Source organism: Pantherophis guttatus, chromosome 2 (assembly GCF_059756535.1).
Source record: "Pantherophis guttatus breed Tessera chromosome 2, ASM5975653v1, whole genome shotgun sequence".
Lineage (NCBI taxonomy): Eukaryota > Metazoa > Chordata > Lepidosauria > Squamata > Colubridae > Pantherophis > Pantherophis guttatus.
Window position 1 is genome coordinate 256,926,084 of NC_142064.1, and position 17,451 is coordinate 256,943,534.

Here is a 17,451-nt window from a genome sequence, read left to right on the forward strand (position 1 = left end):
TTTACAGATAGCCTAGAAGTGGCTAGGATAGATTCAATACTACAATGAAAGAAATCAATATTAGGACAATCTACAATCCTGATTTAGCATAATGAGTGAAACCGATCAGTGTGTGAATTAAGATATATGGAAATTGCTTTGCTTTTCCAATGCTTTCTCAATATCAAAAGAGAATGTAGAAGGCAGAGGAAATGGCACTGAGAGACCATTGCCAAGACAAGGTCAGATAAAAGTAGTACTGATTTATATGATGTAGCTTTCCTAATTTGGAATACAGCGAAGGGCTGACTGACAAAAAGACAAAGACAAAGAAAGGATACATGCACAAAAATATATTTATATATTTATAGGCAAAGGTTTAAGTGGGTATAGGTAAAGACTTCCCCTGTCAGTCATGACCAACCCAAGGGGCGGTGCTCATCTTTGATTCACAAATGAAGAGCCTTTATCTGAAGATGCTTCCATGGTCATGTGGCTGGCATGACTATGCACTGAAGGTGCATGAAACATTGTTACTTTCCCGCTGAAGTGGTACCTATTTATCTACTTGCATTTACATGCTTTTGAATTGCTAGGTTGGCAGGACACACACACAGAGAAACAGACACTGTATGTACAGTATATGGAAATAGAAATGGATATTGAAATGGATATGGACATGGATAAAAAACAGGAACCAATTTTATTACTCATAAACACATCTTCATTGTCACATCATATCTACATGATTCCCCCCCCAAAAAAAATCATTCAGAATTGTACATATTTTTCTTTTGATTGAAGACTGTCAAAAATAATAATTTGTCTCATTAATTTATTTAAAGGGACGGAGAAAAAAAATTAAAGTTGCTCCAATGTTCATGTTGATATTTTATCTATTCTTAATCTATAGAATGTTATCTGTCACTCTCTTTTTCTCTTTCTTGATCTTTCCCATCTATGTATATCTATCTATCTATCTATCTATCTATCTATCTATCTATCTATCTATCTATCTGATTTATCAAACTATGAATGATCTTATATCATTGAGCCAGAAGAGATCAATCAAATATATATATATATAATATTTGAAATTAACTATTTTTTAAAACAAAGTCAGAACATCACTCCAGAAAATAAAATAGAACACCAGCACACCAACCTATATAGTAACAAAAACACACATCATCATTAGCCATAGACTTTAATTTAATCTAAAACCATATCAGAACATCTCTGGTCATAGTTTATCTGGCCTGGTTTCAGAAATTTTATTAATGTCATAATATGAATTCAAATTAGGACAATTGAAGGATATGATTATTTCAGATAGTTTGAGTTGTTTTAGCAACTTTACTACTCAATTATTATAATTCAAAATTCAAATGGAATGAAGAAAGATGAGCGACAAGACATGAAACATTACTTCAAAGTATGTGATTTCATGTAGCATGTAAACTGTAGAAAAATAAACACCAACACAAGGAGACTTAATGATATTTTATCATGAGATGTTCTTTGGTGTTCATGTCAGGTCTCAGGATAATAATGTAGCATTTGGGGATAAAGATGCAGCCCAGTAAACCCAGGCCAGAGGCCAGGATGGAGAAGATCTGCACGGCTACCATGTATTTCCCCTTGGTGCTCAGATATGTGGGAACAAAGGAGATCCAAACGCTACAAAAAACCAACATGCTGAAGGTGATCAGTTTGGCTTCATTAAAGGCCCCTGGCAGATTTCGAGCCAGAAATGCCACCAAGAAACAGATGGCAGCCAAAAAACCCATGTAGCCAAGAGCAGAGTAGAACATGGTGACAGAGCCTTCATTGCACTGCAGCAGGATGTGTTCTGGTTGGGAATGAAAGTCAGAATCTGGGAATGGGGGAAAGACTCCCAGCCACATCATACAGAGGCCTACTTGAATACCAGAGCAGGATAAAACAATAGAGTTAGCCAGACTCTTTCCCAGCCATTTCCTCATGCTGCTGCCTGGCTTGGTGGCCAGAAAGGCCACCACCACCATGACAGTCTTGGCCAGCAAGGAAGACACAGCAACTGAGAAAACAACACTGAAAATGGTTTGTCGGAGGAGACAGGTCATTTTCACGGGGCGACCGATGAATAGAAGGGAAGTCAAGAAAGAAAGCAGGAGTGAAACCAGGAGGATGTAGGTGAGTTCACAGTTGTTGGCTTTGACTATGGGAGTGTCTCGGTATTTCATGAAGATTCCCAGAATAAAGGCGGTGGTTAGGGACAAAGCGATGGCAAAGAAAGCCAGGATGAGTCCCAAAAATTCTTGATAGGACAAGAAGCTTATATTTTTGGGGACACACTGATCTCGCTTCTTATTGGAATACTGGTCATCTGGACACTTTTCACAATGGGCTGCATCTGTGGAAAAAAAATGCTTAGCATGAATCTGTTTCTGCAGCTGTAGGAGCATGAAAACTGCATCAGAAATCAGTTACTTCATATTCAAAGAATAATATTTTTGCCCAGTGATATTATACAACATTAGTTAAAATAATCAAACAGTCTTTTTAAAAGCTGAAGATGAATGTGATTATCAGCTCTCAAAACAATCCTCTTTCCCAAAACCAAGCAAAAAAGTAACAACTCAGTAGAAATCAGCAACCTTTCATTATATGTTTTAATGCTTTCAACATCATCCAAATTTGGTGATAGTGCCCAATCTTTGAAGTTTGTGGATGCCTTCAAGAAATTTAATGTTTTTCTTGCTTCTTTATCAAATATCCTCCCCAAAACAAGATAGAATATTGATTGTATCTTGATTTTTTTTTGGAGCCACCTACTGTACCTTCTTGCACAGAGAATGTTCCTTCCATACACAGAGAACAGTCATAGCAGCAAACTGGGGCTCCCTCTCTCACAACCTTGGCATAACCTGGGGAGCAACTTTCTGTACATCTTGAATAAGGCACCATCTAAACATAAACAGAAAGATTAGTCAGGGTGATCTACTGTATGAATTAGAAGGATTTACTGAAATCAAGTGGCTTCCAAAAGCTCAGGAGCACATTGAGCAAAATCAGTCAAGAAGTAGTGGCATGAACTGTAATTACTCTACTTGTAAGGGGCAAATGAAAGATCATTCTCTTTCTCTATCAATCTCCATTGTAGATCCCAAAACAGACTCACTGCCTTATTTTTTTCCCCAAAGGAAAGTAGTTCCATTACAAAAGGTGTTACTCCTGAGGGCATGTGTAAGAATGATATAACTTACCGTATATTTTGGAATATAAGACACACTTCCCTCCCCCCCAAAAGAGGGTGAAAATTTCAATGCATCTCATACACCGAACGTAGCCAAAAATGCAAGGCACGGAGGAAGCAATGGTCTTCGGCAATCCCTGCAGCCTGGAACAGCTGATTGGGGGTATTGTGGGAGACCAATCCACCCGCCAATCAGCTGCTCATACTGAATCAGGCTGCAATAATGTGCTGAGGCTGACCTGGCTGTTTGTGCAAGGACTGTCACAGTTTGCAGCAGCAAGGAAAACACAAGTAGAACAGAGGTGTTTCAATTTCAGTTTCAGAGATCAGCACAGCATGCAGCTTTAGAATAATTGACCTAAGCCACGCCCAGGCTCCATTCATGTTGCTCCCACAGCAAATAATGTTTCAGTTTCCAAACAGCCCTTACTCTTTCACACACTGACAGGATGCTAGCCAGCTGAATACTGATGGATGCTGGTAGGCAGAGGTAGATTTTTTTTTTTTTATTTTCCTCCCCCAAAACTAAGTTGCACTTTATACTCCAGAGTGTCTAATCCTCCGAAAAATACGGTATATATTTTTTCTCCATCTTTGCTTTTCATGTTCTGGATTTTTCTCCCAAAGGTGCTTTTTCAAAAGACAACTTATCTTTGTTTTCCCTTAAAGACATCCCACTTCTCATTCCAGAAGCTTCTTCAGTACTGACTGAATGGTGAAGTATGGAAGGATTTATATTTCTTACAGTCATCTGGTCGTTAGCAGTCTTTCTGAAAGTTGTTGAGGCCACTTGAAATTTATCTGCACCCTCAGGGCCACCTGAATAGTGCAAACGGGTGTGGAACCTTCCTGCAATTGCTGAATCTATATCTATATCCTGTTTACAACACAGTCTTTTCAGCGGTTCCAAATCTTTCCATCCTCCACCATTCAGTCAGAACTGAAGAAGCTTCTTGGATGAGAAGTGAAACATCTTCAAGGGAAAACAAAGTCCAGGTGCCTTTTGAAAAAGCACCTTTGATACAACCTGGATGACTGAGAATCTCCATAGACATTCTGGATTTTCTCTTACTGAAAAGAAGATAAATTTGATACAATGCAGCAGATTCCAGTGTGTGATAGATTATTGTAAAACCTCTAAAGTAAAATGATATCTAATGAATTAATGAGGCTTTAAGTTCTCTTATTTGGAAGTGAGGGAATTGAAGGGTAACTCAACTGGCCTCAATAAGAATTACTTCTGAGCAGAAAAATTTCCACACATGGAGATAAAAAGAAGAGCAAAATCCAAGCAGCCTCAACTACTTTGTTAAATAAAGTTGGCCATTGGATGGCGCTTTGATTGACAGATATCTTGACTTCCAAGGAGGTTTGTCTTTCTACAGTCCCAATTTTCACCCCTGCATCTGATTTGTTCAAAGAGGATGTCCACTGCATGATATCAAAGTCACCAACAGGAACTCCATTTTCATCAAAAGATATCCCATCTCTGGAAATATTGTGATGTTGGAAGTTTCTCAGGAACTTATGAAGCTGCAGGGGAAAAAAAACATTCCAATTTGAGCCTTTATTCAATATTTTTCTTGCTATTATTCCAGATTAGAGGTACTCTGAATAATTCAACCTCTTCAAATCACCACTGCAGTTTGAAGCTGATTGATTCAGCATTTCATGGGAAGCTTCTTTCAGTCATTCTCCAGTATTTTACAGTTGTTTTTCAAATATTTATAGAAGAGAAGAGAAGAGAAGAGAAGAGAAGAGAAGAGCGTAGTTGAAAGTGACCTTGGAGATCTTCTAGTCCATTCCCCTGGTTAGGCAGGAAACCCTACACCACTTCAGACAAATGACTATCTGTTAGATCGGCGCGGGGAAAGAAAGACGCAACCAGCTCTGGTCCATTCAGCACTTTATTTAAGCACAAGAATAAGACGAGCGGCTGTGCTGCCGGGGCTCTTTAAATACGCTCTGGCAGACTCAGCCGTCGAATGACAGTTCTTTAAATCTCCCACCGGAGGATTAGCCAATCCCCAGTGGATGTCCTTATAAGGACATAACACTCCTTCCTCCTTAGTCTGAAAGCTGTCCATCAAAGTCAATATGCGTAACGAACTCACGCAGGTAGGCGGGACACCTGACGGTCCTAGAAGACCTGCGCAGTTCACTCCGAGCTTCGCCGCTGACCTGGGTGGGCGAAGCTCCTGTCCTCTCCGGCTCCCCGGCTGGGGCAACCCGGAGTCCGGCCGTCGAGTGTGCGGGACCCGTCCCAGCACCTCCGGCCGCAGAATCTGGATCTTCCTGCTGGTGTCGCCGGTCCTTCCCTCACCCGGATTCTCTGGAACCTCGCGGTTGGACATCGCTGCTGTCTGGTGGGTGCCGTCCGAAGCCCGGTAAGTCCACTGGTGTTATTTTAGACTTCTGCGGCTCCCGATGATGTTGATTTTGGTCGTGATCGACCTCGCCGGGTGGTGTTCGCCTCCTCGGTCGGGTTCATGCAGGTCGACTTCGCAGGGTTGGTGCTGGTCGACCTGGTCGGGTTGGTGGTTGAGGTCTCCCTCACCGGTTGGTGGCTGGCTGGCTCTGCTGGGGTGTTGTATGCCCTCCTCGCCTACTTGTCCCTGGTCTACTCGTCTGGGACGGAGGTCTCCCTGGCTGGGATGTTGTTTGTTGCCCTTGCTGGGGGATGTGGCTCTTCCCCCCTGCGTAGCCCCCGGTCTACCTCAATGCTGCGGTGGAGGTCCTCTTGCTGGGATGGCGGGTGCCCTCCTCGCTGGGTTGGTGTCGACGTCCCTCAGGCCGTGGGTACCGGTCTACTGCTCTGGATTTCCGACAGTTCAGCTCACGATAGTGGCATTGGTCGGCCTCGTCGGGGTGTTGTAGGCCTACCTCGTCGGGGCGTTGTCGGCCTACTTCGTCGGGGTGTGGTAGGCCTACCTTGTTGGGGGGTTGCAGGCCTACCTTGTCGTGGGGTTGTAAGCCTACCTCGTCAGGCTGGTTTCTTCCCATTCCCCTCCACCTTTTCCGGAGCTGGTCGATGTGACGTCTACAGACCTTTCCATCTTCCAGCTCCACTCTGTAGGACTTCGGGCCAGTTGAGCTCTCGATCTTGCCTTTCAGCCACTTCGGAAACCCGTGAAAATTAAGTGCAAAAACCAGATCTCCTGTGGCGAAGGTGCCGGGCGGATGGCTGGCGTCTGATGGCACCTCTGGGTTGTACTGGGGGTGCAGTCGATCCAGATGTGACCTCAGTCTTCTCCCCATCAGCAGCTCCGCCGGGCTTTTCCGCATCGTTGCATGTGGCGTGATGTGCTGGGTTAGGAGGAACTGGTCAATTCTCTCTTGCCAGTCGCCGGTGCCCATTTTGGTGAGGGCTTCCTTCGTGAGCCTCACCATCCTCTCAACCTGCCCATTTCCAGCCGGTCTGTAGGGGGCAATCAGGGCATGGCAGAAGCCCAGTCCTGCCAGTAACATCTCCATGGGCTTGGAGGTGAGCTGTGGCCCGTTGTCGGGCACAAGTACATCCGGCAGCCCGTGCGTCGCAAAAAGCCTCCGGAGTGCCCTTGTGGTGGCCTCTGTTGTTGTAGATGCCATGGGCATGATTTCCAGCCATTTCGAGAAGGCATCCACCACGATGAGGAGGTATTTTCCACTCATCAGCCCTGCGAAATCGATGTGGACCCTTGACCATGGGCTGCTGGGCATCTCCCATTCGGATGAGTGGGCGCGGGGTGGCGCTGGCTGGGATTCCTGGCACAGGTCACATCTGGCCCCCCAGGTCTCAATGTCTTTGTCTAATGTGGGCCACCACACGTAGCTTCGTGCCAACCCCTTCATGCGCACGATGCCAGGGTGCCCCTTGTGCAGTGTCTCTAGGGTGTTCTGCTGGAGTCCTCGGGGAATCACGACCCTGTCGCCCCAGAGGATGCAGCCCTTCATTGTGGTTAGTTCTTGCTGCTTCCTGATGAATGGGGTAAATTCTTCTGCCACCCTCTCTGTTGGCCACTCCCGCAGGACCCAGGAGAGTACCTGTTTGAGAGTTTTGTCCTTCTGGGTCTGCGCTGCCACATCTGCAGAGTTGACTGGGCAAATGGGGTCATCATCAATGTGAAATAGTCCGAGTGTGGGGGCGGGGTCCACCACTGGCTCCTGAGATGGGCATCGGCTCAGGGCGTCGGCGTTTCCGATGGTCTTGCCGGGTCTGTGGATTAGTTTGTATGAGTACCCGGCAAGGAAGATGGCCCGGCGTGTCATCCTGGGCGACATGTAGCCGGGTGTGGGTTTGTCGCCTGGTAACAGTCCCAACAGTGGCTTGTGGTCCGTGATGACCGTGAAGCTTCTGCCATACAGGTACTTGTGGAAACGCTTGATGCCAGCCACGATGGCCAAGGCTTCCTTGTCCAGCTGGCTATTGTTCCTCTCGGTGCTGGACATCGTCTTGGAGAAATAGGCGATGAGTGCCTCAGAGCCGTTGGGAAGTTGGTGGCTGAGGACTGTGCCGATCCCGTATGGTGATGCATCGCAGGTCAACAGTAGTGGAAGCGTCTCGTGATATTGGATGAGCACGCTGTCTGAGGAGAGGAGCTCTTTGATGGTCTTGAAAGCTGTTTCCTCTTCTGTCCCCCATCTCCATGGTACCGCTTTCCCCAGCAGGCGATGGAGCGGTTCAGCAGCTGTTGCCTTTTGTTTTAAGAAGACACTGTAAAAATTCAGTAGTCCCAAAAAGGCTTGAAGCTCTGCTTTGTTTTTGGGGGCTGGAGCTTCGTGGATTGCCGTAACTTTTGCTTTGGTGGGGTGGATGCCAGTGCCATCTATGAGATAGCCCAGGAACTCGACCTCCTGGACCCCAATGATGCACTTGTCTCTCCTGACTCTAAAACCCTTCTCCTTAAAGCACTGTAAAACTTGTTTTAGTCGCTCAAGTAGTTGGGTTTTAGAGTGCCCGGAGATTAAGACATCATCGAAGTACGGCACCACCCCTGGAATGCCTTGGAGAAGGCGTTCCATCATTGATTGAAAAATTCCTGGGGCTGCGCTGACTCCAAATTGGAGACGGTTACATTTAAATGCGCCTCTGTGAGGTGACAATGGTTTGAGCCTCCACAGTTTTTTTGTCTACTGGCAGTTGCTGGTAAGCCTGGGCCAGGTCCAGTTTGGCGAATATTGTTCCACTCCCAAGTGAATGCAGCAGATGTTGCACCACTGGAACTGGGTATGCGCTCTGTGACAGGGCCTTGTTGATCGAACACTTATAGTCAGCACAGATGCGCACAGATCCATCATGCTTCATGGGGTTCACAATGGGCGTCTCCCATGCTGCATGATTGATTGGTTCCAAAACGCCTTGGGCTATCAGCTTATCTAGCTGAGCATCTACTTTGGGCCTCAAGGCAAACGGAACTCTGTGAGGCTTAAGCCTAATGGGTGTAATTGCCTTATCAAGATTAAAGGAAATGGGCTTCCCCACAAATTTCCCCAGCTTACCATCGAAGACTTCCTTGAACTCTTTGAAGAGGGTGTCGAGTTCATCCTGCTGAATCTGATTAACCCCTCTGATTCCGAGCCCTAATGGCTTGAACCACTCCATGCCTAGCAGGGTCGGGCGGCTGTGCTCGACGATGGTGATGGGGAGGTTGCCTTGGAACTCGCAGAAAGAGGTTTGTAGTGAGGTTCTTCCCAGGACTCTGATGGGGTTTCCTCCAAAATCGACTAGCCTGGAGCGTAGGGGTTTCAGGTCCTTTTTGCGGATGTCTGGCTTGATGCGCTTGAGATGTTGCCAGTCCATAATGGAGTAGATTGAGCCTGAATCTACCTCCATTGTACATGGGGTTCCTTCCAAGTGTACGGTCACGTGGCACTTGGTGGTGATGTCATCATCGTAGGAGAAGTCTATGGTCGTCTGGTGCACCGCTCTCCTCCGGTTCCCGTCGCTCTCACCGCGTCTGGACTGGTAGGAGGATCGTTTGGATGACCTCATGTTGACCTCCCAATTTTCGCGTGGCCAGTGGCTGGATGGCTCCGGGGCTGGCTCCTCAGCTCTGCAAGCTTCAGCAATGTGACCCCTTCTGTTGCAACATCTGCAGGTCGCATCCCTCCACTTGCAGTTGACTCTGGCATGGTCCCCTCTGCAGCTGGCACAGCGCTCCCCCCGGTCGCTTTTCCGAGCGGTTTCCCGCTTCGGGGGTCTGGAGACCTTGTGCACGGCCGATTCTTCATCGGATTCTGATCCAGCCGTGGAATCCTCGGTCGATGATTGCGCAGCTCTGCGAATCTCGTGGATTCCTTTTGCCCGGAGCACTGTGGCTGCTGCTCTCTCAGAGGTCTCGGAGGCCGTAGCTTCCTCCACCACGTCCTTGAGCACAAGCTTCTTCTTGCTGAGGAACTTTTTTTGTAGGGCCCTGTCCCTCATGCCAAAAACCATGTGGTCAGCTATGGCATTGTCCACGTGATCGAATTCACAGCTGCTTGCGATTTGGCACAGGGCGGCCACAAATTCCTTGATGGTTTCACCTTCCTTTTGATCCCTCTGGTGGAAGGTGAATCGATTAGCCACCGGTGTCCCCGTTGGGCCATAGTGGTCCTGCAGAATTTGTTGCAGGTCTGTCCATGGCAATTCTTCGATGTCCCTTGGTGCCACCAGGTCGATGGCCATCTCGAGGACATCAGTGCCGCAGTTTGCCAGGAAAATACCCTTCTTGCGGTCGTCATCGGCATCCCTGATGTTGTTGCCTCTCAGGAATTGCCGGAATCTGATCATGTAGGACTTCCATTTCTCCTTCCCTGGGCGGAAAGGGGCAAGGGTCAGCAATGTGGCTTCTGCTGTTGCCATGCCGCTGGAAGATGCCTACGAGTGACTTCAGCTGCTAGTGACTTAGCTCTTGAGGTTGGCTTCGTGCCACGAGGTTCGTAACTTGGTTCTTGACTCCTTCATCGCCAGTGTTAGATCGGCGCAGAGAAAGAAAGACGCGACCAGCTCTGGTCCATTCAGCACTTTATTTAAGCACAAGAATAAGATGAGCGGCTGTGCTGCCGGGGCTCTTTAAATACGCTCCGGCAGACTCAGCCATCCAATGACAGTTCTTTAAATCTCCCGCCAGAGGATTAGCCAATCCCCAGTGGATGTCCTTATAAGGACATAACACTATCCAACATCTTCTTAAAAATGTCCAGTGTTGGAGCATTCACAGCTTCTGGAAGCAAGTTGTTCCACTGATTAATTGTTCAGGAAATTTCTCCTTAGTTCTAAGTTGCATCACTCCTTGATTAGTTTCTACCCATTGCTTCTTGTCCTACCCTCAGGTGCTTTGGAGAATAGCTTGACTCCCTCTTCTTTGTGGTAGCCCCTGAGATATTGGAACACTGCTATCATGTCTCCCCAGTCCTTCTTTTCATTAAACTAGACATACCCAGTTCCTGCAACCGTTCTTAATATGTTTTAACCTCCAGTCCTCTAATCATCTTTGTTGCTCTTCCCTGCTCACTTTCTAGAGTCTCAACATCTTTTTTACATTGTGGCAACCAAAATGGGATGCAGCATTCCAAGTATGGCCTTACCAAGGAATTATAAAGTGTTATTAACACTTCACGTGATCTTGATTCTATCCCACTGCTTATGCAGCCCACAACTGTGTTGGTTTTTTTGGTAGCTGCTGCACACTGCTGGCTCATATTTAAATGGTTGTCCACTGGGATGCCAAGATCCCTCTCATAGTTACTACCATTGAGCAAGGTGTCACATATACTGTACCTGCATTTGTTTTCTTGCCTAAATGTAGAACTTAACTTTTTTTACCATTAAATTTGATTTTGTTAGATAGCACGCGCAATGTTCAAGTCTGTCAGGATCCTTCTGTATCTTAAGCCTATCTTCCAGAGTGTTGGCTATTCCTGCCAGCTTGGTGTCATCTGCAAATTTGATGAGTTCCCCATCTATCGCCTCATCCAAATAATTCATTATCTCACATTCTTGAAAACATGGAATAGATAAAACCACCATCAGGTGGCTTTGTAACTGGCTAACAAATTATATTCAACATGTAGTCCTCTGGGGAACCTCATCCACATGGAGGGAAGGAAGTATTGGGGTTCCCCAAGTTTCCATTTTAGGCACAGCACTCTTCAATATCTTCAAAAAAGATCTAGGTGAGGGAATTGAAGGGTAACTGATCAAATTTGCAGATGACACTAAGCTGACAGGAATAACCAACACTCCAGAAGACAAGCTCAAGGTCCAAAAAGATCTTGACAAATTGAACATAGTCCCCTACCTAACAACATGAAATTCAACATAGATAAAAGTAAGGTTTTACACTTATTCAAGAAAACCAACAGTATAGGTACAGACTACATGTCAAGATTCCGAAAGATGCCCTAATTAATTCATGTGCCATGATCCAAACTTCAAAGGAAATATATTCATTTATTAGGAGCACCATTCCGGCAATACTCGGATGCAGTTAGGACTGATCCTACGTAGATTTACGTTCCCCTATGACCCTGTCTCTCCCCTCCTCTCTGGCCATGTCATAAATCACATTCTCCAATTAACCACTTTGGCTGGCTGTGAAACCTAACACCCTCCTTCTGATTGCGGTGAGAAAGAATGTATGGAATTCACTCCAGTTCTTTCTCCCTCCTGCTCATGGCAACTTGAAAGCTTTGCAAGTTGACACTACGTGAAATTTGGCTTAATGCCAGTAACTGTGAGAAGGATCTTGGAGTCCTAATGAACAATCACTTAATTATGATCCAACAATGTGTGGCAGCAGACAAAAATGCCAATGCAATCCTAGGCTGCATTAATAAAGGGATAGAATCAAGATCACATGAAGTTCTAATATTGCTTTACAAAGCCTTAGTAAGACCACATTTAGAATACTGCATCCAGTTCTGATCGACACAATATAAAAAAGATATTGAAACACTGGAAAGATTGTAGAGATGAGCAACAAAAATGATTAGGGAGGTGAAGGCTAAAACATACCAAGAACAATTACAGCAGGGGTAAAATCCTACAAGTTTGGACCGGTTTGGGTGAACCGGTAGGGATGATTGGCATCAGTTCGCCGAACCATAGCAATCATCCCTGGTGGCCCACACATGCCCGCTCGCCTCTTCCAGCTCTCTCGCCTCTTCTGGCTCACTCGCTGCTTCTGGCTGCTCAGCCCACCCACCAACTCCCACCCTATGTAAGTTCCCTTTGCCATGCAGCCCAGCTACTTGCCTCACCAGTCACCTCTCCTGCTCAATTCACCAAAGGTAAGCAATGCATGCCGCCTGCTCGCCGTTCGACTTGGGTTGGGTGCCACGGCCCGGGCCCAGGAACATGCGATTCCCTGAGTCCTTGCAGCTGCCACCCACTCACTGCCTGCCTCGACCGGGTCAGGGAATGCATCATTTCCTGGCTCCGGCCTTCTCCCTGAGCCGCTGCCCACTCTCCTTTTGCCACATTATGTGTCCTTAACTTAAGGGAAGGCAAGCCAGGGCTGAGACATCGCCACTGGGCTGAATGCCAGCTCGCATCTTGCCTCCCCCCCCTTGTCGCGAGATGCCTGCAGCCACGGCCTCTTTCTTTTTTGGTGCACCTGGAGATGCTTCTTGCCCCAAAGATGCAGCAGCTGCAGGCTTCTTATAGTGAAAGTTAACAGAGCCGCTCTCCTTCTTAAACATGTCGCAGCCATCACCACTCTGTTCCATGTGCTGGGTGCACATGCAAACATCATTTACTTATTCATTCAGCATTTATCAGTGGTGTGCGCATGTGCATGGAACAGGGTGGCGATGGAGGCGGCACATTTAAGAAAGGGAGCAGCTTCCTGTAACTTTTCCTACAACAAGACTGTAGCTGCTGCATCTTTGTCTGAAATGGTGCAGGGTCACCTGCTCTATTTGTGGGTTGGACTAGAAAAACCTCTGAGGTCCTTTCAAAATCTTATTATTCTATGTTTTATGTTCTATGTTTTGCTGCTTCACCATCACAGCCCCCTCTGAGGCAAGATCATTTGCAGATATGGGAAAAAATGTAATGGGAGAAGATGGAGAATACAATTTTGCCTTCAGACCTGATCAAGATGAAGTTAGCAGATTTAGGTAGCAAAATTCAATCTTAATCCAGAACAAACAATCCAGCTGAACTCCTTAGCTTGGAGATCACTTTGTGATCACAATAAAGGGTTGAGGGTTGTTGGAATATTCTGATGCTTGTTTAGTTTTGACAATTACGTTGTCACCATAGAGCTATTTCTGTCACAAAAGCATCCCAAACTAGCACAGGTTGTTTAACTTTGGAAGATGTTTCTCTATCATCTCTCTCTAACTCACCATCAGGTTTCCAAGTAATACGCCCATAGCAAACAGGACTCTGAGGCAAGCAGGTTCCTCAAACATCAGTTTTATTGGGCATATCATATAGGCATAGGCTGGTGAAACCTGACTCTAAAGGTTTCCACAGTTTTCACCTAATTAAAAGTAAAAGTTTTCTTCCCCTTTCCAAACAATCAGTCACATGGTCCAATCAAGGTGTCATCCGGTTGCCTGGTGACTTCACTCATCCTCCCTCCGGCCATTGGTGGGAATATCCTTGGTTCCCAGGAGAAAGTATTTTGTTTTGGCTACAAAACTCCAGCTATATCTATTCCCCCCTCCCTCTCTACCTCTCAGCTCCAGTGTAGCAACACTGAAGCATCAAAATGGCCACAGTTAGGTCAGTTTCAGGATTGACACCCACTCTCAAATACCACAAACTGGGCAACTGGTCTTTGGAATATCTCACCCCTTTCTACATCTAATTTAATATTGAGGAATTGGAAGGGGAGACTCAATGTAACCTCAAAGGAGAAGACTTACCTGCCATGGCTGTACAATCTGGGGTGGTTGATGTTCTCCAACTTGCATTCTCCTCTTCCTCCGTTGGGAGGAAGAGGCAGCACTGAGGACCCAGGCCACAATTTGAATTATTTGGGAAATACTGGAGGAATCCTGAGACATGATTCTTGCAATCACATCATGGGGTGGAAATTCCCAATTCTCCTTTTCTCTACATTTTTTCCAAACTTTCTTAGATAACACAGGACTTGAATAAGAACATTGGAACGCTTCCTTTCCATATGATAAGAACATAGATGCATGAGAATTAAAGTCATAATATTGAGTCCTTCTCTTTGTCTTGATTAGGAAGGAAAACAAAGCATATTTATTTTGGAGATCAACCAAGAGATCAAAACTATCTACACTTAATGCTGTCAAAGTTGTTGCAATCCACACCCTTCCCACAATGGATGTATCAATTGTTTGTATTATTACTGCTAACATTCCTGAAGCCTGAAAATCCAGTTGGCATACTATAATTTTTATTTGACTCTTGATAAAAGAAAGGAACATTTTCCTTTTTTCTTGCATGAGAGTTTCTCCAGCACTTTTCCGGATATTTGCTTCTGGGATGGTTCCTGAGAGGACAATGCAAATCCCATTTTTTAGAGCAAGAACTTCCAAGCGTCTTTTGAATTTTTCTCCTTTTTCATTGTCCTGAGAAAGGAGGCCGATCCACGTCCATTGGAACTGCAGGAGCAGCTGGATGATTGCTGAGTAAGGAGGTTCTTGGTTTGGGGTCATCCGATATGAAAAAGGAAAACAATGATTTTGCTCAGCCGTCTGGTTGATGACATTATAGTTGATCTAAGATGAAAGAGAAGGTATTGGTAGTGTAGGAAGTTAGCACCCACCCCCTCCTAGGAACATGAGATATTTTCAGTAATGGTATAGGTTCCCCTCACAGATATGTGCTAGTCATTCCTGACTCTAGGGGGTGGTGCTCATCTCTGTTTCAAAGCCCACCCACTCCTAGGAAAATGAGATATTTAGGAAATATTAAAAGGGAAGAATATTTCCCTTAAAAGGGAGGCAGAAACTCCCCCCTCCCCCCTTTGTCAATGGGCCATTAAGGCCTGAGCCACTCTATTCTACCTAACAAAGATCTACCTGCTTCAGGCAGAACCATCATAGCAATTCCAAAGCCCTTTCAGTACATCACCATCCAGCAAGGCTCAACCAATCATGGACTCAAAACACAACTTACAGAGTTGCCCCTGTATGGCCCTATGGGAGTCTGACAACCAATCAGAATACAAGCTCAAATTCAAAAGCCCAGAGGGGGCATAAAACTCAGTCACTCTCAGCATCTCTTCCCTTTTTTTCTTCACCCAACATGATCAAAGCATATGATCCTGTCCACCATTAATACCATCTTTCCAAGCAGCCACCATGTTTCCAGTGCTTTTCCCCCATTTGTAACTGAACCCAGAAGGATATTTCTTCCAACAGTAGTTTGTGCCAGTTTTAATGTTAACAGTCAGATGGTAAATCTAAGGGCCTTTCCACACTGCTGAGAGACGTTTCAAACGATAAGTGCATGAATTTTGCTAATTCACTTGATGTTCTGTCCTGTTGTCTTGTATGCTCCCTTTGAAACCAGGGAGCTCTGAATTATCTGTGGGTGATGTTCATTGGAGGTCCTCATAGAGCACACCCATCTGGTCACCTTATAGCTCTGTGGGTCACCCATCCACTCAATCAATTAGTCAATCAGAATAGAGCTGGAATGTCTTCTAGTCCAACCACCTGCTCAACCAGGAGACCCTAGTCCAGGAGTATCAAACTCAAGGCCCGAGGGCTGGATCTGGCCTGCAGGGTGCTTAGATCTGGCCTGTGTGGCCGCCCTTGAAATAGCAAAGGACCAGCCCACAGTGCCTCTGCCAGTGAAAATGGAGTTAGAGAGGGCCGGGCATGGCCCTCCCGAGCTCTGTTTTGGCAAGCAGAGGGTTGCAGGAGGCTTCCCAGCCAAAAATAAAGCTTGCGAGGGCCATGCATGCCCCCTCCGAGCTCTGTTTAAGGTGGCAGAGGGTTGCAGGAGGCCGTCCCAGATGAAAATGGAGCTTCGGAGCCCATTTTCGCTGGCAGAGCATTCAGGCCACTGCAGGTTCCCCTCACACAAGTGATATCGTGTTGGTCATGCCCACCTTGGCCATGCCTCCGCCCGAAGTCAGACACAACCTGGACGTGGCCATCAATGAAATTGAGTGACACCCCAGCCCTAGTCCAACCCCCTGCTCAAGCAGCAGATCCAAGACCATTTTGCACAAGTGACTGTCCAGTCTCTTCTTATTAAACCCCAGTGATGAAGCACCCACAACTTCTGAAGGCAATCTGTTCCAATGATTAATTGTCCTCCAAGCCTTGATTCCAGGTTGCTTCCCTCCTTGATTAGCTTCCATCCATTGCTTCTTGTCTTGCCTTCTGGTGCTTTGGAAAATAAATTGACCTCCTCCTCTTTATGGCAGCCTCACAGATACTGGAATACTGCTATACACTCATTGAATATCTTTTTAAACTGACAAACATATTAATTTCTCATAATGACTACTACTTACTTGATTGTTTCATATGTTGGGCTTGAAATATTGTTATATCCCCCCTCAGCAATTGTTTAATATTGCTATATTATTTCATTGTCTTTATTCATATAATTGATTTCAAATCATTCTATATAAACTCTTTAATTGGATGAATTTCTTTCAGACATTTGAAATGCAGAAGTCAGTTTACTAACCTCCCTTAAAAAAAAAACCCAAATCAACTGGCATTTTGCCAAGCTCCAGTTCAAAATAGGAAAGAATATTATGACATACTTTCTTCTGTATTGTACATTAATTGTTGTTGTTAGTTGTGAAGTCATGTCTGACCAGGGGTGAAATGTGTTACTACCGGTTCTGTGGGCGTGGCTTGGTGGGCGTGGCCAACTTTTTTTTTTTTTAACTTTTTTTAACTTTTCAAATGCAAATGCAAATGCAAATGCAAAAAAATGTTTTGAAAAGCCTCTGATGATCAGGCAACTCAGCTGGGATCGTCAGAGAGACTTTTAAAGCATTTTTTTCTGCAACCTTTTCAGCAGAAGAGGTGGTTAAAAAACTGCTTTGAAAAGGCTCTGACAATCCCAGCTGTGTTGCCTGATAGACAGAGGCTTTTTAAATCATTTTTTTAAACCACCTCTTCCCCGGAAGATGTTGCAGAAAAAAATGCTTTGAAAAGCCTCTGACGATCTCAGCTGAGCTGCGCGATCATCAGAGGCTTTTTTTTTTTACTTTTAAAAGCATTTTTTCGGTGGAAGAAGTTGTAAAAAAATGCTTTTAAAAGTAAAAAAAAAAGCCTCTGATGATCATGCGGCTCAGCTGGGTATGGTGGTGGTG

At 45.5% G+C, this 17,451-nt stretch overlaps 1 protein-coding gene across 1 annotated transcript; it reads right to left on the reverse strand.

Annotated features, from left to right (window-relative positions):
• Window positions 1–1,472: 1,472 nt before the first annotated feature.
• On the reverse strand, window positions 1,473–5,571 carry LOC148115632 (vomeronasal type-2 receptor 26-like). The gene is made up of 4 exons (XM_087885190.1): window positions 5,332–5,571; window positions 4,601–4,750; window positions 2,802–2,928; window positions 1,473–2,374 (listed from the first exon to the last, which is right to left on the reverse strand). The coding sequence occupies exons 1-4, from the start codon at window positions 5,569–5,571 to the stop codon at window positions 1,473–1,475; spliced, it is 1,419 nt and encodes a 472-aa protein (XP_087741316.1).
• Window positions 5,572–17,451: the final 11,880 nt, after the last annotated feature.

Excerpts from the sequence above, each read along its gene's own strand:
- LOC148115632 (XM_087885190.1), bottom strand. The coding sequence starts at position 5,571 with ATGTCCAACCGCGAGGTTCCAGAGAATCCGGGTGAGGGAAGGACCGGC. Across the intron at positions 2,929-4,600 it reads CAGGGGTGAAAATTGGGACT|ATGGTGCCTTATTCAAGATG; the intron begins GTAGAAAGACAA and ends GTTTATGTTTAG. Across the intron at positions 2,375-2,801 it reads AACATTCTCTGTGCAAGAAG|ATGCAGCCCATTGTGAAAAG; the intron begins GTACAGTAGGTG and ends TTTTTTCCACAG.